We start from the raw sequence: 24,597 nt of genomic DNA, 5'->3' as shown, positions 1-24,597 counted from the left end.
CCCACCCTCCCTATCCCACCCCTCTAGGTGGTCACAAAGCACAGAGCTGACCTCCCTGTGCTATGCGGTTGCTTCCCACTGGCTATCTATTTTACGTTTGGTAGTGTATAGATATGCTTACTTTTTTGAAAAAATGTGATGACTTCTCTTCCTTCACAGAGTAGTCTCTAGAAGTACGTTTTATATTTGCACTTCTGGAAAGGTGAAAGAAAAGGTACCAAATGCTGATCATAAATACTTAAGACAACTCAGTTTTAGGCAAATTGTTACCTCTCACTGCAAGAATAGGTATTAATTTGTGGCATTTGGTATATTTTAATCATTGAGAAACATGAAGAAAGACTTAAATAGGTTGTTCAAGGCACTGAGCTTTTTTTGTTTGTTTGTCTGTTTTTTTGTTTTTTTCTGCGCGACCCGCCCGGGGCGCACTGGGGACAGTCCGCCCCGCCCCGACCCACCCGGTTGGAGGCGGAGCCGGGGTGGGAGAGCGGTCGCGCCGTGGGAGGGGCGGCCCGGCCCCCCCCTGAGCTTTTTTGTTTCCTTTGCCTCTACTTTCTAGTATTTGCTTTTGGGGACACGCTGGATGTCCTACATCCAGACAACTAGCAAATGAATAACATTTACTGGTTTCGCAAATCTTGTGTAGTTCCCCCAAAAGAGTACAGTTTTGTTGAAACTCGATTGTATGTGATCCTCTGTTAATTAATTCATGGGAAAGATGGCAAAGTTACCATGGTATAACAGAAAAAGATCAGATTTTTTTTTCATTGTAAAAAAGTAATTAAAACATCAGAGTCATGACAAGGATTTTAGAAAGTAAAGAAGGTCATTTGGTAATCAACCAAATTCTAGTTCCTTGATAGACTGTCTAGAGAGACTATAAATATCCCCCAAATAACACTATTTCACAGTGATTACTTCAATATTAGTAATTTACCCTCATGTCCTAATACACAGTCATTCTGAATTCAAAAGCAGATGTTTAACTAAATATTTTCTCTCTCTTTTTTTTTTTTTTTTTAAATAAATGTGTTTGAACAGAAACCAGCCTCACAGAAAATGTACTTATCTGGCTATGGTGTGGAGCTAGCGATTAAGAGTACAGAATACAAAGCATTGGATGATACCCAAGTCAAAAGTAAGTTTATTCTCTGTATTCGAGTGGAATGAAAATTTGGAGGCTTACACACTTCAGCTGAAAAAAGAAAATGACTGTAATCCTACACACGTTAATTTGAGGCTGGAGACAGGGTAGACATGTTCCTCCTTAGTTGGAATTTAACTTTAAAAGAAATACATTTCATATTATTGTGCTCTCAAAAACTTCAAAAAGTGGAAGTAGCATATTTGCTTTTACTCAATGGCTTCCCAACCATTTTCCACAGCATATAAAAATTGATAATATATGTAGGGTACGTAGAAGCAATAGATGAGGCTGCTTATGGCTAGAGGTGACTGACCCAGGAGCTCAGACCAGCCCATGATGTGCCCAGTCACCCCCTGGGAGCAAGGGTGGGGGGTGTCTAAGGGGATCAGTGTCTCAGTAAACCTAAAACTCACTGGTAGCACTGCCTTACAAGTCTTGGTCTGAAGTATTTATATATAATGAAGTTAGGATGATGGTCTTCTGTTCTTGTTTTTGTTTTGAAGTGGGATGGAGAGGGCTGTGAATTGATTGGTTAGATGAAGTAGATTGATTAGATTTGTGATCTATCAGTCCAGTGTCTGTGTTCTGTGTACTGAATGCATGCTCTAGATGAAGGATTCTGGAGACCTAAAAACACTAAAGAACTTTTCAGATTCTTATGGAAATCTTTTGTTACCTGGCTCATTGGAAATGTATTTGTACCTGATTCTTGGTTAAGAGTTTCTAATTCATTCTTTTGTATGGTCTCAGATGTTGCTTCTGCTACAATTTTGTTTTTCTATTCAAGATCTGGTCCTGGCAGCCCTACCCTGATCACAGCTTAGCTCTAGCCCTCCTATTGAATGTGCTACAAATCAACATCTGTATTATTGTGATTGAAAATCCTGCTGGTTAAAGAGTTACTGAAAAAGTATAGTAGAAATAATAATGCCCAGATTTTATATATTTCCATATAGCTTGTATATAGCTCTACAATGCTTTATAATTTAGTATATTGTTTAACAGTCATGATAGTAACATAAGGCATTTTCTAGCCATCCTTGGGCTTGTAGAATTTTTTTTTAAAGTCATGTGATCACATGTATTTCTATATTACAAATTGCACATTAAATTTTGTCGTACATTCGGAATATATTTTCTCTCCATTCTAGTTGCCACTCCTTTAGTTCACTTCTTTTTTTCCCTCTGTATATGGGTATCAGGCTTCTAACTGACCTTCTCTTCAGTACCCCTAAGTCCCCTCATCCCCCAAATACAATAATCCATCTGTCCTCCACAGTGCTTTCTGACTGTGCTTCTTATGATGAAAATCTGACTTTATGATTCCACCAGTTAAAATCCCGGACTGGTTCCCTGTAACCTCCTCATAAATTCAAGCACTATACAGCATAACAGAGGAAGCTTTTCACGTCTGGCCTCTTTCTGCCTAATCACCGTCCCTCAGCCCTCTCATTTGTGCGCTGTGGTCCTGTAACACTAAACTACTCTACAGGAGAATTCTCTGTTCCCCGGATGCCTCCGTGTGTGGCTCCACGCCCAGCCTTCGTGACTTCTGTAGAGCACTCTCGTCCCTTAGCATATGCTGTTCCTTCTGCCTGAAACCTTCCTCCTATCTCCCACCTCTTTTATTCATCTAAGGCCTATTCATCTTTTAAGAATCATGTGTATCAGTCAGTACCTCTGAGATGGCTGCCCATCTTCCTGCTCTGTCAGAGGAAGGTTTTCCCTTTTCTATATTCCACATAGTTTGTGCTTTCTTTTGGAAAAGTTTTAAACAGTCTGTTAAAATTGTCTATTTGTCTCCTTTTCCACCAGCTGAGGTTTGTGTCTTTTGCGTCTCTCTTCCTGGTGTCTGTCTGGCAGGCATCAGGCGTCATAGAAGGCAGTCGATAAATATTTGCCTGATGAATGAATGAAAGGGAGGGAAAGGAAGACTGGATCAGTGTTTTTAGTTGCGGTCCTAGAGGTCCAGACTCTCAGACGAGTAAGACGGGAGAAGGGTACTTGACGAGCTCTGATGGAGCGTAGCCCATACTGCTTACAGTCACAGATTCTTAGAATCCCAGAGTGCCCTCACACATAGCACTTACCACACTGTATGCTATAATTATTGGTAAGTAAAGGAGAGGGGAAGAGAAATGAACATAAAATATATCCTTATTCTTTGAGGCCATGAGTTTCGGTGTCTTTCTAAAGATTTCTTGATTATGTCTAAAGGTGTCAGAAATAATGTGAGAACTCCTGTATCTGTTAGGGTTTGGATTTCTTGCTGGCTTAAGAGCTAAGCCCAGGGTTTGTTGCAGACTCCTTGGTTTATCATTCTGGTATGAAATAGAACTTGACTACGAAATGATCTATAGAGCATTTATGATGGTTTTTAAATATTTAATAATCAAGCTTGTTTAAAAAGAGAGAGCACACTCATGTCTCATTGAGCGGATCCATGAAAGAAAAACAAGGTAAAACAAATGGAATTTGATTTTATTTTGAGTTCTTCTAATTTTTTATTACATATTCCTTTTCCAGTCTGAAATATTTTCATTTTATTTTGTCTTTGTTTCCAAAATACAGCTGCGACTAATACTACTGTAGAAGATATTACTGAAACAAATGAAGTTCAAGGATTTCTCTTTGGGAAATTAAAGTAAGTCTGAATTGAAATGAAACTATTACTATACTCTTAAGTTTGTTTTTAAAGGAATTGATTCAATATGCTGGGTTGGCATATGTTTCACATTTTTAAAATATACATACTATTGTTTTTATTACAAAAGTAACACATGGTTAATGCAGAAAAGCACAAAATTGAAAAATAATCGCTAATTCCACAGGATAATGAGTATGGTTAGAGATACTGGAATTGAAAGTGATCAGAGTTATCTCTGGCTAAAAACTAAAACAAAAATTTATGGAATCTTTTACAGATCTAATGGGTTACAAAAATCATAGTTAATATACTGGATTTTTAGCATGAAAAAAATTTAAAATTTCATGTCTCAAAAGAAGAGAAAATATTTATTTCCCTAAATTTCTGTGCCATATATTGCCATATTAAATACCTTTTAACTTCTGGCCTTAATTTCATATACACATATAAGTAACCTTTCAAAAAATTGAAGTTCTGCGCCCTTTTTTTTTTTCCTGCATCACTGATTGAAGACAAGGAATAGGATGGTGAGTGCTCTCTGAATGTTAATGGGTGGGGTTTGTTGTCATTTTATGTGTGGTTTCTCTGATTTACAAGAAGGGAAAGTTTATGATTCTATTATAAAGACAACATTAATTAAAAATAAAGAACCATTTTTATTAATATCTTTAGTTCTTATTTAGTATTACAGATATTTATAAAGGACACTTAGGTCCGTTCTCCTGGTGAGTAGATAACTGTACAGAGCGAGGGGAACATTTTTGGACACTGTGCTCCTTCATACAGATGACTGAGTTGTATTTCTACGGTTTACTGGACAAGTTGTATACTAGTGGCCTTAAAAAGTTAATGTATCTTGTAAAATGCATTTATTTTAAGTAAGATTTTTATTTAGTAGATAACATTTTTATTCCATTTCCAGCTGTGTCTCGCATCTTAGAATCCATCGTTCTGTTTTTTTTTTAAACGTAACTATTTATGGGAATAAATTGCATGTCTTCCAGAAAGCCTTTGGAACCTTGGGATATTAGTTTTTTTAGAGAGGAAATACTCAAAGTTAGTTTTTACACAATTAATTGATTTAGGCAAAAACCTTCTGCTTTGAGGTATTGTATGAATAATGTGTTTTTGCCTGAATTACATAAATAATTTTAGCCGTGAAAATTATCGTTAAGCTTATGATTAAACATGAAAAACAATATAGCAGCTCTTATAAACTTAGTATTACTCTGTAACTTAAAATATTGAGAAAGGAGTGGTTAATTTAATTCATAGTGAACTTCTTTTCAGAGAAGTTCTGTTGCTTTCTCACTGTAAGAGCAGACTTGATTCATTTTCAAAATGTGGTCCCACATTGTAATAAAATTGCAAGATATGAAAATGTAGTACATTTATTATTGTTAACTATAAGATTAATCTATTTCTGTATATTTATTTTTCATCTCACTTTTTAAAATATTTATTTCTCTTTACTGTTGAAAATATGTATTTGTTTATAAATTGTGCTGATAGCTACATAAAGTTTTTTTAAAACAATTCTGTCTAATAATATGAAATGGTATTGTGTTTTGATTTCATGAGAGATGGAAGAAAAAAGATTATAGTTTTTATTATATGTATAGTAAAATATCATGCTACATTATTATTTGGCACTCTCTAAAAAATACCTAGATATGTTTAATTAGACAGAATTATCTTATTTAAGTTTTTTAAAAGTTTCAAAGATGGAACTTTTCAGAAATAGAGTAAACTCTAAAATTGTATAGGAAGCATTATTGTCTTTCCTTATAAAATAGTTTTCATTTTTAATTATAAAAGCATGACTTGTAATTTATAAAATGTTAAATAAAAAGTGTATAACATAAATACTAATAATTCTGCCCTCACACTTGGATCCCTTACAGGTAATGTTAACACATGAGAGTACATCCTTCCAGATTTTGTTTTCTTTTGTTTTGTTTTATACATTGAAAAAAGTAGACATGCATATCTCCCTCATTTTTCTTTAAGTTCTGTGGATATAGCTGCATCACTATTTATTATTATCTTGGTGAACAGTTAGTTTGTGTCTAAAATTTGGAAAAGTTAATTTCAAAAATATACTGCTTGTATAGTAGTAATTTGTAGTAGGTGATGATAATTAACATTACTTAATATTCTAATACAGAGAAAGATATTCAGATCTTAGAGATAATCTGACAACATTCCAAAAATACCTGATTGAGAGTAATAAAGAAATGATGCCTTTGAAAGTCTGGGAACTACAAGGTATAGTATTTCAGTCCACATTAACATAGCATATTGGTAACTTATCTCTGTTTTGTTAAATAGGCTTTTATATAACATGATATAAATTATTTCATAGGCAATAATAATTACTAATGATGTGACTAATATACATTACTTTTGTGGAAATACAAATTTAATTAAAAGGTTATTCATCAAGCAAACCATATTTTTATGTTTATAAGATTTAAAATTATATAAAGTACAGTTATTTGATATCATCTAATCATTTTTAAAGTGTACATGAGTTAAAAGATTCATCTCAGGTATTAAATCACATTTCAGAGAATCTGTAGCATTGATTAGAAATCCTGATTAGTAAGTCAGGAGAAATCAGAACTAAATCTTAGTTTACTTCTCTTTAAAATTTTGATCTTAACAGACCATCGCATGTTTCATTGCGAACTTAGAATAGCTCCCGTACTGACATCTTATAAGCAGATATTTTGAGGCTGAACCAAATTTTGAGAATGAACCAAAATTCCTTTTCAGTTTGTAATTTTCTTTTTTATTATTTGTAGTGTTTAGTGGGTCATAGGAATATGTCACTTTTCTGTGGAATCTATAACTTTTATCACATCTCTCATCAACTTTTTTTTAATATAACAACTTACTGAAATATACTTGATATACAGTTCACCCATTTAAAGAGTACAATTCAGTGGGGTTTAGTATATTTTTAGAGCTTTTTAACTGTCAGCACAGTCAATTTCAGAGACCCATAATTTAGAAAATTGTAAGTGATAGGGTGCTTCTGAAGGCTGGTAAACAGAGAACATGCAAAGTTAGCTTGCTTGTAATTAACCTCACCGATGTCTGTGGAAGGTATATTTGAATGGACTAGAAACAGGAAATCTAGTTAAGACATCATTGAATTAGTGTAGCGAGAGATAGAACTATGACTGTGGTAAAAGGCACAGAGAGGAAGGCCAGATTTAGCAAATATTTAGGAGATGAAAAGAGTCAAAGATGAATTTAAAATTTCCAGCTTGGAGCCTGAGTAGAGAGAATATAAAACATGTAAGTGGGTGTGGGGGTTGAATACGGGGCCCAGAAATAATGAGACTGGCGTTAAAAAAGATAGACTTAAAGTGATGGTGACATATCCAGATGACCAGGTCCAGTGGTGGGGTGAATATAAAGTCCTAATACTAAAAGGAGAGAATTTAAAAGTTGAAAATATTAGCATAGAGGTTTTTTAAAGGTGGGGGGCGCTAACTGAAAGTGTAGGGTGCCCAAATCAGTGCCCAAGGGAGTGACCGCGTGCTCGTCCGCATGGGGAAAGTAGACACGGTGGGATGATGAGAGCTAGAAGAGCACGTTACAGAAGCCAAGGAAGTAGATTCAGGAGAGAGTAAGTGATCAGGACCTTTTCGTTTTTTGATTGATTTAACAAGTGTTTATTGAATTTCTACTAGGAGTCAGTCATGTCCCTACAACCATGGTTTTATAATTTTTGGCTGAGACCTGGAGTAGGAAGTATATTTTACATCAAGACCCATACACAAGTGTATAATGTGTGAATACACAGATATGCTTAAAACTTAAAAAAAAAGCTTCAGCGTAGATATGTTTACCACATTTTATTAATTCTATAAGACTTTTTTTAAAAAATAAATTTATTTATTTATTTTTGGCTGCATTGGGTCTTGCACGCGAGCTTTCTCTAGTTGCCCCGAGCAGGGGCTAATCTTCGCTGCGGTGCGCGGGCTTCTCATTGTGGTGGCTTCTCTTGTTGCAGAGTGCGGGCTCTAGGGCGCACGGGCTTAGTTGCTCAGCGACACGTGGGATCTTCCCGGACCAGGGCTCGAACCCTTGTCTCCTGAATTGGCAGGTGGATTCTTAACCACTGCGCCACTAGGGAAGCCCAAGACTTTCTTTTACTCTACCCTATTTCATTTGAGAAAAAAAAACTTCACATTATCCACTAATGTGATTTCACTACTAACTAATGGGTTCCAACTGACACTTTGAAAAAGTGCTGTATTCTGAAGATAAAATAAGAGTTAAAGCAGACACCACGTTTATTCAAAGGATCTTGGACAAACATAAACAACTTTAAAAACCAATGTAAAAATTAGCATTGTAATTGCTGCAAAGTAAAGGGACGTAAGATGAAGAAGGGCATATGCCAGGGAGATCTGACTGGTGGGATGGGGGCAGGGAAGGGGAAACAGAAAGGGGAGGGTTCCTCAAGAAGTGGTGATTGAATTGAGATCTGAGGAAGGGCTAGAGTAAATTTGAGGGTGGGTTATTTAGGGAGAATATCAGAGACCCTTTCAAGGGGTTGGAAATGGAGTGTGAGGGAGAGGAGATGTCAGGAACAACTGCTGGATTCATGGTTTACCCAGCTGGATGGACAGTGGTGGATTTTCTGGAAAGAGAAGACTGAAGAGGACCAGATTTGGGCAAAGATGGGTGGGAATATCACAAATCTGTTATTGAACATGCTGCTTTTGAAGTATCCAAGTGGTAAAACCAGGAAGACAGTTAAATATGGGAATCTGGATTTCAGAGGCAAAGTGAAGGACTTAAATAATTTATGAGTCATCTAGGTATGGAATAGTTTAGGAAAAAGCAAAAGATGTTAATAGACTATGCTAATATTATATTCATTTACTTGTTATTTACAGTTTCTCTGATTTCATGAGTGAATTTTCAGGGACTTTTGAACAGCATATGTGAAGAAAAATTCCATTCATGTTGTAAAAAGTTTTAAAAGACTAGTTGTGCTGTCAGAACTGCGTAAAATATAGTTGTCCATGGTCGTGATGATGATGATGGTGATTGGCGGTGATAAAAATATTAGCTAATACTATTTGTCTGGCACAGTATTAGGCTCTTTATATGCATCATCCTAATTAATTTTTTTCTAAAACTCATGGGGTATTGATAGATATCCTCCTTTTCCAGATGAGGAAACTGAGAAACATATAAAATAATTAGTCCAAGGTCACCAATCTCATAAAGCACAAGTCAGGGATACCTAAAGTCAGCAGGTCTCTCTCATTTTAGAGCCTAAATTCTTTCTTTACCTCTATGTCGTACTGTTTTTAAGTATAACATCATGTAGCCAAATGCTCTCAGGCAAGATCTTTCATCATATACTGTCTTCAAAAGAAATACTCTTTTGAAATGCAAATCAAAACTGCAGTGAGGTACCACCTCACACTGGTCAGAATGGCCATCATTAAAAAGTCTAAAAGTAACAAATGCTGGAGAGGGTGTGGAGAAAAGGGGAACCCTCCTACACTGTTGGTGGGAATGTAAGTTGGTGCAGACACTATGGAAAACAGTATGGAGGTTACTCAGAAACCTAAAAATAGAATTGCCATATGATCCAGCAATCCCACTCCTGGGCATATACCCGGACAAAACTATAATTCGAAAAGATAGATGCACCCCTGTGTTCATAGCAGCACTATTCACAATAGCCAAAACATGGAAACAACCTAAATGTCCACTGACAGATGAATGGATAAAGAAGATGCGGTACAGATACACAATGGAATACTACTCAGCCATAAAAAAGAATGAAATGATGCCATTTGCAGCAACATGGATGCAACTGGAGATTATCATACTAAGTAAGTCAGAAAGAGAAAGACAAATACCAAATGATATCACTTGTATGTGGAATCTAAATTATGGCACAAATGAACTTATCTATAAAATAAAAGCAGACTCACAGACAGAGATCAGACTTGTGGTTGCCAAGGGTGAGGGAAGAGAGATGGAATGGGAGTTTGGGGTTGGTAGATGCAAACTATTACATTTAGAATGGATAAGCAACAAGGTCCTACTGTATAGCACAGGGAACTATATTCACTATACTGTGATAAACCGTAATGGAGAAGAATACCAAAAAAAGGATGTACCTATGTGGATACCTGAGTCACTGTGCTGTACAGCAGAGATGGGCACAACATTGTAAATCAACTCTACTTCAATTTAAAAAGATACATGCACAAAACTAAACAAAACAAGAAATACTCTTTTATAAGTTGTTATATCAATCATATAAGTAATGACTTTAAGTTCTCTCATCTAAAAAAGCATAAATATATACACACCAGTTAAAAATTATGTTGCTTAAAATTGCCTTTAATAGCAATAGAATAAGAAGACACATAAAGGATCTTATTTGTAATTTTACTGTTCATTCACCCATTCATTCATCAATATTGAGCACCTACTTACGTATCAGGTACTTTTTTTGAGGTTAGAACATTTAAGTTCTACTCTTTTAGTACATTTCAATTATATAATACAATGTTATCAGCTATAGTCACCATGTTACACATTAAATCCTCCGATTTTATTCAGTCTTAGAGCTGAAAGTTTGTACCCTTTTACTAGCCTTTCCCTGTCTCTCCCACCCTCAGCCTCTGGCAGCTACTTTTCTACTCTCTGTTTCTATGAGTTTGACTTTTTTTAGATTCCATGTATAAGTGATGCTGTTTGTTTTTTTTTTTTTCCTTGTCTGGCTTATTTTACTTAGTCTAATGCCCGCACAGTCCATCCACATTGTTGCAAATGGCAAGATTTCCTTCTTTTTAAGGCTGAATAATATTCCATTGTGTTTATATACACCACAGTTTCTTTATCCATTCATTTGTCCATGGAGATTTAGGTGGTTTACATACCTTGGCTATTGTGACTAACGCTTCAGTGAACATGAGAGTGTGGGTATCTCTCAAGATATTGATTTCATTTTCTTTGGATATATACCCAGAAGTGGGATTGCTGGATCATATGGTAGTTCTATTTAATTTCTTGAGGAATCACCGTAATGTTTTCAATAGTGGCTGTAGCAGTTTATATGAGTTACTTGTATATTTTGGATAGTAACCCCTTATCAGATATAATGATTTGCAAATATTTTCCCCCATTACATAGGTTGCCTTTTCATTTTGCTGATGATTTCCTTGCTGTGCAGAAACTTTTTAGTATGATATAGTCCCACTTGTTTATTTTTCCTTTTGTTGTCTTTGTTTTTGATGTCAAATCCAAAAAATCGCTGCCATGACCAGTGCTAAGGAACTTACCCCCCTGTGTTTTCTTCTAGGAGTTTTATGGTTTCAGGTCATAAGTTCAAGTCTTTAATGTATTTTGAGTTGATTTTTGTGTATAGTGTAAAATAGGGGTCCAGTTTTATTCTTTTGCATGTGGACATCCAGTTTTTCCAGCACCATTTATTGAATAGAAAGTTTTACGTTTTCTTGTCAGGAAGTGATCCTATGGCAGAAGGATCCTGGTAAGATAAGGACTGAAAAGAGTCCATTGTGTTTGCAATTAGGAGATTTTAGTGAGCACTGATAGCCCCACTAGTGGTGGGGAGTGGAAACATTCTTAGGTAGGTTAAGGAAATTCTATTAAGAGTTATTCAGCTAGTAAGTGATATAGAGCTGGAGTTTGAACCTTGGTCTACTAGACTTTACCAGTCCATGGGAGGCTGCCCTGGCAACATCTTTTCTAGGCTTTGACTCCAGCTGGATTCGCCACTGTACACTGAAAAGGTAGAAACAAAACTAGTCTCGCTATGATAAACTGGTCATTTTACTAGTATTTGACAAGCTAGGATTCCAATTCTGGTGAGATGTTATAGAGAAACAAAACGCTTCACTATTAGGTAATGAAAGAATTCAGTTTTAAAATCATTTCTGACTCTTGACAAAGCAATGAGATGCAGATTACTGCTTCTATCATACTTGAGACTGATTACAGTAAGCCACACGCACTTTTCTTTCCAGAGAACTATCATTTCAGGTAAAATCATACCAAGTTTAGGATTTTATTTTTATTGTTGTATAAAGGTAAAAAAATGTTGAAAAAGAAAGTGAATGTTTCATATTTACTGAGTTAATGAACACATTAGGTCTTAAAGTTCCTTTCAGAATTGGCTCTTCAAAGCTTTTTTTTCCTTCCTCTTATTTCTTTTTGTCAAAGCTTTTTGTTGCCAGTTTCACTTAACCTAAGAAAAGATAGCTTTGCATCAGCATTTCTTTTCATATCTCTTTTTGAAGTTACACTGTAATTTGTGGAAAACAAAAAATAGGTATTAAATGACAATTATTCATAAAAGTGTAAAACTTACCTTATTGGATGTAAGTGATAGCTTTCCATTTCATTTAAAACTTTTGAATAATGCTAAATATGAGTGTTTGTTAATGTGTCTATATATGAATATATGGCAAGAAGCGTTATTTAAATTACATGGAAATGTCTGTTAAGGTCTAACATTATGCTAGATTGCTTAATGATATTTTTTTCCTTCCAGATCTTAGTTTTCAAGCAGCTTCTCAAATAATGTCCACTCCAGTTTATGATGCCATAAAATTAATGAAGGACATTTCACAGAACTTCCCCATAAAAGCCAGGTATGTTAAAGCTTATTGATTTGATTATAGTCAGAACTCTTTCCATTAAATAAATTTTATGAAAATAGCTGATTTCATTTAACATAATGATATCAGTTAATTCTGTTATATACAGTGTTTATGAGATCAGGGTCTCTTTTCATTATGTATATTGGGTTTTTTTTAACTAGAGCAAAATATTGGCTTGTGCATGCATATGTATACATACTACAAAATAGAACTCTTGAATTAGAGGCAAATGGAAAGGAAAAAATAATGTATTTAAAAAATTATTTAAGCGTAAACAGTGAGAGATGGTAATCCAAGAAAAAACTGATTTAAGCAGTATATAATAAGGGGATATTTTTCTCTTTACCCTACAGAGGATGATGAAAAGTATTACTCTAAATAGACCTATGCCCAATGTATGGCCAAATCATGTTCTTGCCCTTTCAGATTCCAAACAATTAGTAATGTCTTAATCGTATAGAATATTTTGTGGAATACCTTTTTGCCAATAAGATATCTAATTGAACTGCTTTCAGAAATATTAATACTACATTAAACGCGTCTTCCAGTTCAATAGGTAATACATTTCCATATCTAGAAGTAACCAGTAGATACAATTCTGGTTACCATGTTTTATAAGGATTTACAAAATAACAAGACTTTGATGCATTTGTAGGAATAATAGTATAAAATTATAAGCAACCAGTGAAATATGAGCTAAGTTAGCTTATATCGAAGATATGCAACATGTGACAGGTGCAGCAATAGTGCTTCACTGAGAGGAACTGGAGAACATCCTTGTGCCCTCAGCATCCCTTCTTAAGCAGGGGATAATCACTATGCCTCTATTTGTTTCAGACACTTTGGTACATTTATCCACAGCACAAATTACTGAATCCTGAATCTAGACAGTACCTTTGTAAGATAAATAAGTAGTACATGTTTGGCCACAGGATACCAAGAACCTTTTCATGATACCCTGAAAAGAGAGAGGTTTGTCACCTTATTTACAGATTAAAAATGAATATATTGCCATGACTCTCAATTTTAGTTTAAGCAAAATCAAGAATTTGACAAGTCAGTATATGTATACTAAAACATGAAATATGTATGTGTATATAAACATAGATGTTTAGCCACACTGCTGTTAACTAACAGTAGCTTTTGAAATTACTCGATCAAATAAAGTGAAATAATTTTAGTTTTAGGAAGATAGTTGATTAGCGGTTTTGACGGTAAGTCATTATAACTATTCCGGGGTTTTGTGTCTAAACTCTGCTCTTAATTTGTGGTTGGTCATTAAAAAAAATTTGTCAACTATGCTAACACTGCTTAATGGCTGAATTGTAGGCTTAAGCGTATCTCTACAGTTACTCTGATAAGTCATTACTCCATGAACTTGTGGATGCTTCCTGAATCTTGGGATGAAGCGAGTTGAATTGGTTTCCTCCAGACTCCATCAATGGTGCAACCATAATTGATGCCCAAGGCTAAAAATCTTGCCTCCATATATGTTCAGACTTAATAAATGGTTTTTATTTTTCATCAAAAAAAAAATAAAGTCACTCTGTAGACAGCCAGTAAATGTTCATTGAAATGAAATACTTGATAAATGAATGAAAAATTTGCATTATCAGATTTTCAGTTGCAGTTAATCTCAAATGCTGCCAGATTTTAGGAGGTAATACACACTTATTGTGGGTTGTTTTAAGATACACCCTTCTGCTTGAGTTTTACTTAATGTCAAACTTTGCATTAACAATCTTTTAATTTTTAAATCATTTTCTTCTGTGCATAAAATTGACAGATAAATAGCTAATTAAGCATTCTTAGTAGTTACTAGGTCAAATAAATATAATTAATAGACTTATTTAAAAGACATTTTGCTCTGTTTTTAAATTATAAGGGAGTTATAAGCTCCCTTATAGAGTGAATATATGAAGTCAACATTATCAGTATTTTAGAACTTACATACCGTGGTAAAGATCTCAGGTTAACCAAAATTCTTTATATACACATATTCCAAAAATTGCCTATTTGCAGCGATACATATAATGACATTGGTAATTTCATATAGAATTTCTCCCTATGGGCAAAACGACACAAAATAGCATTTTCAATCAAGTATTCTTGAAAAATGCGACAGCATGTAATGCGTACAGTTTGTGCACATGAACTTTTGACAGTCTCTATTCCACCTGAATCAAATACCCTTGTCAAATGAAAGCCATAGTACCACCTGTCAAATAGGCTATGTGGAAATGTACACTTCTCAGTCATGATGCCTTTAGAGTTTTTAGTTTCTCGTACAAAGTATTATATTGCATTGAATCATAGATTAGTCCAAACATTTAAGGAAGAATGAATTGTATCTGTATTTATGTTCCCAGGTCTCTGACCAGAATTGCTGTAAATCAACGTATGAGGGAGGAAATACAGGAAAATCAAAAGGTTTGTTTGAATTCCTTTTTTAAAAAATTTACCACACTAATAACACTATATTTTAGACTTTGGATCTTCAATTTTCATACAAAAAAGAAAATGTTAACTTGTACTTTTTGATTATTAAAACAGTTCAGGTTTTTTCATTTTTATATTGTCTACTTTATATAGCATACAGTTTGTGATCCTAGCCAATCTTTCCTGACATAGGTCCTACTTACTTTCTCATTAACCTTATATACTCCAAATTTTCTGCCCATGCTGTATGGTTTTCTTCACAAAATAGAGAATAAAGGCTATGAGATAATACTTCTGTTTCTCATTAGTTTTGCTTAAAAGCTTGTGAGGACCAAGCCAAGTTTAGACCACTGGAACATTACTAGAATCCTATAACATATAGTACACAGTTGATCACTAGTTTGATAAGATTCTGCTAAATGGTCTCCTAAATTACCTTAAGACCCCAAATGATTCTAACTGTGTTAATACTTAGGAAGTACTTGAGAACACTTCCTGGCTTATTACATAGGACTGGTTTGGCTTTAAGTAATATTAATCCCAGGCACACAGGGCCTTAAACAGTAGGAGTTCATTTTTCTCACATAAAAAGAAGTCCCTTCCCTGGTGGCACAGTGGTTAAGAATCCGCCTGCCAGACAGGAATAAAGATGCAGACGTAGAGAATGGACTTGAGGACACGGGGAGGGGGAAGGGTAAGCTGGGACGAAGTGAGAGTGTGGCATGGACATATATACACTACCAAATGTAAAACAGATAGCTAGTGGGAAGCAGCCGCATAGCACAGGGAGATCAGCTCGGTGCTTTGTGACCACCTAGAGGGGTGGGATAGGGAGGGTGGGAGGAAGGTGCAAGAGGGAGGAGAAATGGGGATAAATGTATATGCATAGCTGATTCACTTTGTTATACAGCAGAAACTAACACACCATTGTAAAGCAATTATACTCCAATAAAGATGTTTAAAAAAAAAAAAATCCGCCTGCCAGTGCAGGGGACATGGGTTCAAGCCCTGGTCCAGGAAGATCCCACATGCTGTGGAGTGACTAAGCCCATGCACCCCAGCTACTGAAGCCCACACACCCTAGAGCCCATGCACCGCAACTTCTGAGCCTTCATGCTGCAACTACTGAAGCCCACACACCTAGAGCCCATGCTCCGCAACAAGAGAAGCCACTACAATGAGAAGCCGGCTCACCACAACTAGAGAAACCCCGTGCACAGCAACAAAGACCCAACGCAGCCAAAAATAAATAAAATTTTAAATATTAAAAAAAAACAGAAGTCTCAAAGTAGGTTGCTGCAGACATGGTTTTTTCTTTTATGGTTGCAGAATGGCTGCCACAGCTCCAGACTACTTGTCTGGATTCAAAGCAGAAAGAGGCAGGAAGATCAAACCACATTCATCCTGACTGAAGCCTTTCTGGAACACTTCAGCCATCTTTGACTTCTGTCTCATTGGCCAAAATTTTGTAATGTGGATATTCCTAGCCACAAGGGAGACTAGAAAAGTTAGTGTGTACTTTTCTAGTGATTGAGGGGAGCAGAGGAGAAATGGCTTAGAGATAGTGCCAGGTTAGCCCATCAACAGTGCCTGTTACACTGAGACAGAGTAAGGTCTCAGTAAATATCAGCTGTTTTGATGATGCCAGACAACTACAATGATGATAATGAAGTAGATGCACAGTTCACGGGAGACTGAGTGATAGAAGCCGCAACACATCATCCCTACCTGGGATGTTCTTTGCCTCATTGACCACGTAACAAATTCTTGCTTATCCTTCAAAACTGAGCACTACTTCTTTCTGTAATTTTCCTAATTGCTCTTACCATTATTCAAGCAGAATGCATTTTTTTCTTACAAGAATTTTTGTATTTGTTTGTTTGAATAATGCCACTTGCAGTAAGAAGGGAAGAGAGGTTGGGAAAGAAAAAGGAGGGAAAAGAAAGGAATGCCAAAGTATCAGTGGCATCACATAATCCAGTTTATTTTTTGCTCTGTTAATAGTACAGAGGGGGTGTTCCTGGTCATCAAAGCTTTGCTCTATGTGATGATTTTGATTCCAGAGGCTGAAGAATTTCATGAGGTTAAAGAGGAGATATTGTGGGAATAAAAGAGATAATTGGAAGGACCAAATGGGATAGTTCCAAAGGTAAACCACTGTGATGACATAATCACAGGATGACAGTCAAAGCTAGCTGCTGAAGTAGAGTGGGAATGAAAGTTAGTGGAAATGAGTAAATCAGGAAACTCTGAACCTAGGGGTTTGACTGAGCACAGTACCTGGCACAGACCATTCCGTCAGAAATATTTGTTGAATTGAAAACTTTTGAATATTTAAATGTTACCTGTAATACATTCTATATTTAGCAATGTGTAGTTTTTAAGATGTTCTGTATATTGTAGCAGTTGTTAATATCCTAATGTATAAACTGAGATCCAGTGATTTCTTCTGGGTCACAGAATTGGTACAAGATGGAACCAGAATTTGTGCCCTGGTTTACAGCTCATTTCAGAACAATTTAATAAGAATTGTGAGTTTTTCTGTTGCCAGTCACCTTGCTAGGTGATTGGAAAGATATTTGATGAAGTTAAGAAATTTGATCTAGTCTTCTAAAAAAAAATTCTTCAGTGACTCCTATTTCTAGGAGAACAGCATACAAAGGGTTAGACAGATGTATTTAAATAAAACCAGGTGGGAAGGGGGAGTCTGGTGTAGACTGTCAACTCCCCAACAAAAACCCGCCAGGGAAACTTGTTACTCAGGCAAAGCTGAGTTTAATAAACTTGCTGCAATGAGGGAGAGCAACACCTTGATAGACTGTTGTTAGTGTCTCAAAAGGAGGACATTAGGGTAGAGTGATTAGAAGATTGGAGAGGGTCTCTGTTCAGGTGGTTTAAGTTGGGTCTTTCAAGGTGGGGGATTGTTTGGGATTGGGTAGACTTTGTAACACAATAGTTTACATTGTGTTGGTGAACGTTAAAGTGATGGATTTGGTGAGCAGCAACAAAGGAATGTGAAACTAGAACTGGAAGGACTTTGCAAAGGTGTAGAAAGTAAAGATAAAACCATTTCTCAAGTAAAAAGTAAAGTTATAAAGCGGCACAAAGGAGAACTGACCTTATAGAAGACACAGCAGAAGACATAGTAGATAGAAATAATAAATGCAGAGATAGTAAAAAAAAAAAAAAGAAATAGAAAGGACTCAGGAGAAGATGATAAAGTAAAGCCAGGTAAAATCCAATATACCTAGACTAGAGTCCATGAAATAGAAAAATAAAACGGACAGAACGAATGCTTAAAACTACAATCAGAAAATTTTCTGAAATAAAAGAAGTTCCAAATCCACAAATAAAAAGGGTGCACTGTGTAACTTGGGAAAATTGACCAAGAGTGGTCAAATATAAGCTATTGAACTTTATAGGGAACAAAGGAAATTAATTACTTATGCATTTAATAAAAAAGATGATAAGGAAAGAAAATCACATTGGCATCAGACTTCTCAAAAACAAATTCTACACCAAGAAACAGTGAAGCTCCATCTACAAGATATTCAAGGAAAGAAAAACTGTCCTTCAAGAAGATACGTATATACAGGCTACAAAAATGTTGAACATGCAAAAATTCAGGGAATATTGCTCCCAAGAACACTTTCTGAGGAATTTCTCTGACCAAGAACTGATTGAAGATTCTTGGGCAGAACAACTGCCTGTTGGGCATTGAATATGTTTATGTGTAGAACTAAAAGTAAAAAGTGAGGGACAGGGTGATAGTATAGTATGTAAACAGTACCTACTCTGACAAAGATAAAATATTGCAACTAATAAATATGGCGGGGGGTAGAAAATAGAATAAACTTGCTGATTGCCTTAACTGTAATACTCAGGAATGAAAGATATAATTAAAGCTGAAAAGTCAAGCAGTGGAAGCCTGAACTTATTTAAAAGTATATAGTTAACCACTAATGAATATAAAACTATTGAATAAAATTGGGCTGTGCAAGAGGAAAGGCAGCAGAAAGAGGTTAAAGGCTAATTTTATTATTTTTTGTAACAGAGATCATTAGTTGTTGGTTAAAGAAAGAGATGACTGAGGGTGTTAAATGAACATACATGTTTAATAGTAACTAGAGGAACAAAAGTCTAAATCTTCCAAACTGTGAAAAGAACTGAATGCACAAGAAAAGAAAGAGACATTTAAAAAATACATCTAGAAAGAGTAAATACAGCATGAAAGAGTGACATTTGAGGCTAACCAGGTCTGTGATATCAATAAATGTAAATAAGCTTAACTAACATATTAGCAAAAATGTTCAGTTTGTTTCATTAGGCGTGTACAATGTATGTAAAATAAAAACTCTTAAAGTAATTTAGAAATGTCAAAAATTAAAGGACATGACAAGGTATACCAAGCAAATACTGTGTTTTAAGGGTAGTGACCTTAAAATGCCATGAAGCCAAATTCAGTTCTAAAAATATTAATGAGCAAAAAATGGCCCTTTATAATACTAAGGACTATAATTCACAAGGCTACAATAGCAGTTTAAAATATTTTTACATCAAAACACTGCAGCAACATTCATGAAACAGACTACAGGAGATGGAAGGAGAAATATAATTTACCTCTCTAAGACTAGTGAAATGGTAAGTAAAGCTATAGAAAACCAAATGACATTATGATTGTATAGATAATAGGTCTTCTGGCTATATAACAAATTTTGTATCCTGATAATAGAAAAAATATGCCTTTCTTCAAGTTTTTATGAAGTAGTAATGGCAAAAAATCCAGAAAGTGGGTAAAATAGAAAAAAAATTCTCAATATCAATGCAAACTAGAAATCAATAACAAAATCAGAAAAAAAGGGTTTATTCACTTGGAAGTTAAAAACTCTATTTACTCTTAAGTAGAAGGGAAAATAAAATACACATCAAGGGACTCCCTTGGTGGTGCAGTGGTAAAAAATCCACCTGCCAGTGCAGGGGACCAGGTTCGATCCCTGGTCGGGGAACTAAGATCCCACATGCAGCGGGGCAGCTAAGCCCGTGTGCCACAACCATTGAGCTCATGCACCTCAACGAGAGACCCCGCGTTCCACAACTACAGAGCCCATGCGCTCTGAAGCCCGTGTGCCACAACTAGAGAGAGAAAACCCGCACGCTGCAACTAGAGAGAAACCCAAGCAGACCTCGCACCGTAACGAAAAAGATCCCGCATGCCTCAACAAAGATCCCATGTGCCACAACTAAGACCCGATGCAGCCCAAAAAATAAATAAATAAATAAGGAAAATAAATAAATAAAATAAACATTTTAAAAAATAAATACACATCAAAATTGCAACAGTTCTTGATAACAACATTTGAAAACATAAGATATTAGAATCTTTGGGACCCAAATAAAACAAAGTTCAGAGAAAAAGTCTTACAATAAAATGAAAAAAAAGTAAATGAATTAAATATCAGACTTAAAATGTTAAGAACAGTAAAGAAAAGCAAAAGCAGAAGAAATTAATACAGGTAAAAATAGTAAAACTAATGAAATGATAATATTTCATAATTGAATGGAGCTTGAGGGATGCAAGAATGGTCAATAGATTAGGAAATCTATTCATATACTATCGTTAGATCTAAGTGGTAAAATTGTATGATTATCTTTGTACATGCCAAAAAGGCATTTTATAAAATTCAAGACCTATTCCTGAATATAAAAAAATGCTTTATAAGGAAATTGATTATACTTCCTTAACATGATTAAAAGTGTGCATGTGCATATGTATTTGTGTTTATCTCAGCTTAAAAGTCAGCATCTTACTAATAGAAAATTACTAGAGGTATATTTACCAAAATCAGGAACAAGACAATGAAGCACATTATCATCACTGTAATTATTATTGTATTATTTACTAGCCCACATCATTAGTCAAGAGAAGTATATTGGAAGTATAAAAATTGGGGAAAGGTGAGGAATATATAAGAGAATCAACTAAAAACAAAAATTAGATGTAGAAAGGTGTGTTGGTCTGCTTGGGCCGCCATAACAAAGTACCACAGACTGGGTGGCTTACACCACAAAAATTAATTTTCTTTCAGTTCTGGAGGCTGGAAGTCCCAGATTAGAGTTTCAGCAAATTCTGTATTTGATATGGACTCTTCCTGGCTTGTCAACTGCTGCCTTTTTGCTGTGTCTTCACATGGCCTTTCCTCTGTGTGCACACAGTGTGGCACCCTTATGACCTCATTTAACCTTAATTACCTCCTTAAGCCCCATCTCCAAATACAGTCTCATGAGGGTTCAGGGCTTCAACATATGGATTTGGGGTGGGGCAACACAATTCAGTCCATAGCAAAAGATAATAGAATGCACAATTCAAATATATAAATCCATAGGCTCCTAATGAAACTTAAAAGCTTTTGCACAGCAAAGGAAACCATAAACAAGAGGAAAAGACAACCCTCAGAATGGGAGAAAATATTTGCAAATGAAGCAACTGACAAAGGATTAATCTCCAAAATTTACAAGCAGCTCATGCAGCTCAATATCAAAAAAACAAACAACCCAATCCAAAAACGGGCAGGAGACCTAAATCGACATTTCTCCAAAGAAGATATACAGATTGCCAACAAACACATGAAAGAATGCTCAGCATCATTAATAATTAGAGAAATGCAAATCAAAACTACAGTGAGATATCATCTCACACCAGTCAGAATGGCCATCATCAAAAAATCTACAAACAATAAATGCTGGAGAGGGTGTGGAGAAAAGGGAACCCTCTTGCACTGTTGGTGGGAATGTCAGTTGATACAGCCACTAATGAGAACAGTATGGAGGTTCCTTAAAAAACTAAAAATAGAACTATCGTATGACCCAGCAATCCCACTACTGGGCATATACCCTGAGAAAACCATAATTCAAAAAGAGTCATGTACCCCAATGTTCATTGCAGCTCTATTTACAATAGCTAGGACATGGAAGCAACCTAAGTGTCCATCAACAGATGAATGGATAAAGAAGATGTGGCACATATATACAATGGAATATTACTCAGCCATAAAAAGAAACGAAATTGAGTTATTTGTAGTGAGGTGGATGGACCTAGAATCTGTCATACAGAGTGAAGTTAAGTCAGAAAGAGAAAAATACTGTATGCTAACACATGTATATGGAATCTAAAAAAACGGTTCTGATGAACCTAAGGGCAGGACAGGAATAAAGATGCAGACCTGCTAGAGCATAGACTTGAGGACACAGGGAGGGGGAACGGTAAGCTGGGACAAAGTGAGAGAGTGGCATGGACATATATATACTACCAAATGTAAAACCGATAGATAGTGGGAAGCAGCTGCATAGCACAGGGAGCTCAGCTTGGTGCTTTGTGACCACCTAGAGGGGTGGGATAGGGAGGGTGGGAGGGAGGGAGATGTAAGAGGGAAGAGATATGGGGATAAATGTATATGTATAGCTGATTCACTTTGTTATAAAGCAGAAACTAACACACCATTGTAAAGCAATTATACTCCAATAAAGATGTTAAAAAAAAAAGAAGACAGAAAGATAATTTTTGTAAAGAAAAGAACTCTTTGTAATATGAATAAAAGCTAATCAGTTCTATGCATCCAAAAAAAAGAAAAAAAGAATAGTACCTATTCCACTGGATTATTAGGAGGATTAAATGAGAATATAAAGTGACTTAGCACAATGTCCGCCTCAGTAACTGTGCCCCTCTGCTAAGTGTTCACATATTTATATGTACCTATACATAAACCCACATTTTTATATATATATACACACACACAGAGGAAAATACATCATACATAAATATCTATATTTACATACGTAAGACAGTTGGAGTATGTCAGAAAGAGGGAGAGAATATCATAATCTACTAGACTGATATTAGTGACTTTAACTTTAAATGAAAATAATTCTCAATATTTTAAACTATGTCTATCATTTTGTTAAATTATTACTTTACTTGGAGTTATCATCAATTTATGGTAATAATAAAGTTTTACACTTACATTTTGAAAGACTGTTATATAAACAAAATAGTATTAAGTTCTTTTATAATGTTATTTCTGTAGTTCCAATTTTCACAGCAGTGAAGTTGCCAGACTTTTCTATAATTCTAACAATCTAGAATGTACTATGTAGTATCAGAGGAATGGCATAAAGTTTAACAATACAAAAATGAAAAAAAAATCTCCAAAATAGAATTTTGGACAAGATGGTGAAATGTGAACTAGAGATATGCCCTCAAACTTTTATACCTGGTACTCATTTCTCCATTAAAGAACCTTGGTTAAAATTTTAAAAAAAAATCAATAGGCTCCATATATTGCAAGCAACTAGTTAAAAGTTATAATGTAAGAAAAGACTCCATTTACAACAGCAACACAAAAAGTATATAGGAATAAACTTAACAAGTAGGTAAAGCCTGTATAAAGAAAAATTTGACAGTTTACTTAAGGGCATGTTGAAGGACGTATCTTGTATTGGAAGATTACAATGAAGTCAATTCTAAGTTAATTTGTAAATATAATCAGAACCTGGAGTGTTTTTTTTTTTCCTCTGAAACTTGGCAAGATGAGTCTAAAAATTCATGTGGAAAAAGTAGACAAGGAATAATAGCCAGGATTACTCTGAAAAATTAAAGGAGCCATAGGGACCTCTGCCCTGTGTGCGCAGCAGCACAGACTGTACCTCCTGTATCTATGCTGGCCACCAGGTGCTCCAGCCTGCTCAGGGATGCTGGGGCCACCCACTGCTGTCACCTTGGCCACTTCTCATCCGCTTGGAATTAGCAGTGAAACAGTTTTGAGACAAGCTTTGATTACTGAGCAAGGAACCTTGAATTTATTCAGTAAGTCAGTCTTGACACTGTATATGGCCGTCTTGTTTACTGCCTCTTTCGGAACACACTGAGAGAAAGACAAGGGAATAATGGCTTTCCGGTCACTAATCCCAGGCAAAGGTGTTTGGGCTGGTAGTCCATGTTACCCACTAACGCGTGGAGTGTGTGGGAGGTAACTAAACTGGGAGTTCCAGCCTTGGAGAAGGAAGGGGTGATTGTGATCGGAAAGTCAAAAAATTGTGGAATGTCCCTTGCAGTGTTAATGTAGCCAAAATGGATGGGCCACATGAACACCCTGGAAATATGTCACTGCTCCAACATCTTATCCATACGCACCAAATGGTACAGTTCCTGTAAAACATGTCACTGTTGCAAAACATGTAAACAAAGGGTTTACACACAAAAAAGAAATAATAGTGGTCTTTAAATATACAGAAAGATGATTCATCTTTCTATAATAAGAGAAATGCAGATCAGAATTAGACTGAGAAAGCAGATTTCAAATATTCATACGTATGATAGTGCACTCTATTGGTGAGTCTTATTTTGCATAAGAAAACAGGGAAAACAAGATATGTGTTTGTATTATATTTGTATAAAGAAACACCAGAAGGATAAACCAGAAACTTTGGGGGAAGAATGTGTTACCTCTATGGGCCAAGGGTAGGGGCTGGTGAACAGGGTGGAAGGTGCTGGAATGAGAACAAAAATTCTTTGTGAATAGTTTTTACATAGTTTTGACTTTGGACTCATGCAAAGATTATCCCAAAAATATCATGACTATGCTGAAGTTGTATAAGTGAATTTGAGTTTGGTTTTATTCAGGAAGCAATTGATT

General features: G+C 35.5%; 1 protein-coding gene across 2 annotated transcripts in view; it reads left to right on the top strand.

The window, feature by feature from the left end:
• UGGT2 (UDP-glucose glycoprotein glucosyltransferase 2) overlaps positions 1-24,597 on the top strand; it is a 176,922-nt gene that overhangs the window by 32,562 nt on the left and 119,763 nt on the right. For both annotated transcript variants that reach the window (XM_036831997.1, XM_036831998.1), the window contains exons 6-10: positions 1,042-1,138; positions 3,719-3,791; positions 5,962-6,062; positions 12,361-12,460; positions 14,839-14,899. In XM_036831997.1, the coding sequence (XP_036687892.1) occupies positions 1,042-1,138; positions 3,719-3,791; positions 5,962-6,062; positions 12,361-12,460; positions 14,839-14,899 (432 nt within the window). The remainder of the gene's footprint in view (positions 1-1,041; positions 1,139-3,718; positions 3,792-5,961; positions 6,063-12,360; positions 12,461-14,838; positions 14,900-24,597) is intronic.

This window comes from Balaenoptera musculus, chromosome 18 (assembly GCF_009873245.2).
Source record: "Balaenoptera musculus isolate JJ_BM4_2016_0621 chromosome 18, mBalMus1.pri.v3, whole genome shotgun sequence".
NCBI lineage: Eukaryota > Metazoa > Chordata > Mammalia > Artiodactyla > Balaenopteridae > Balaenoptera > Balaenoptera musculus.
Note: the sequence above shows the minus strand (reverse complement) of the source record. Positions and strands in the feature narration are given on the sequence as shown.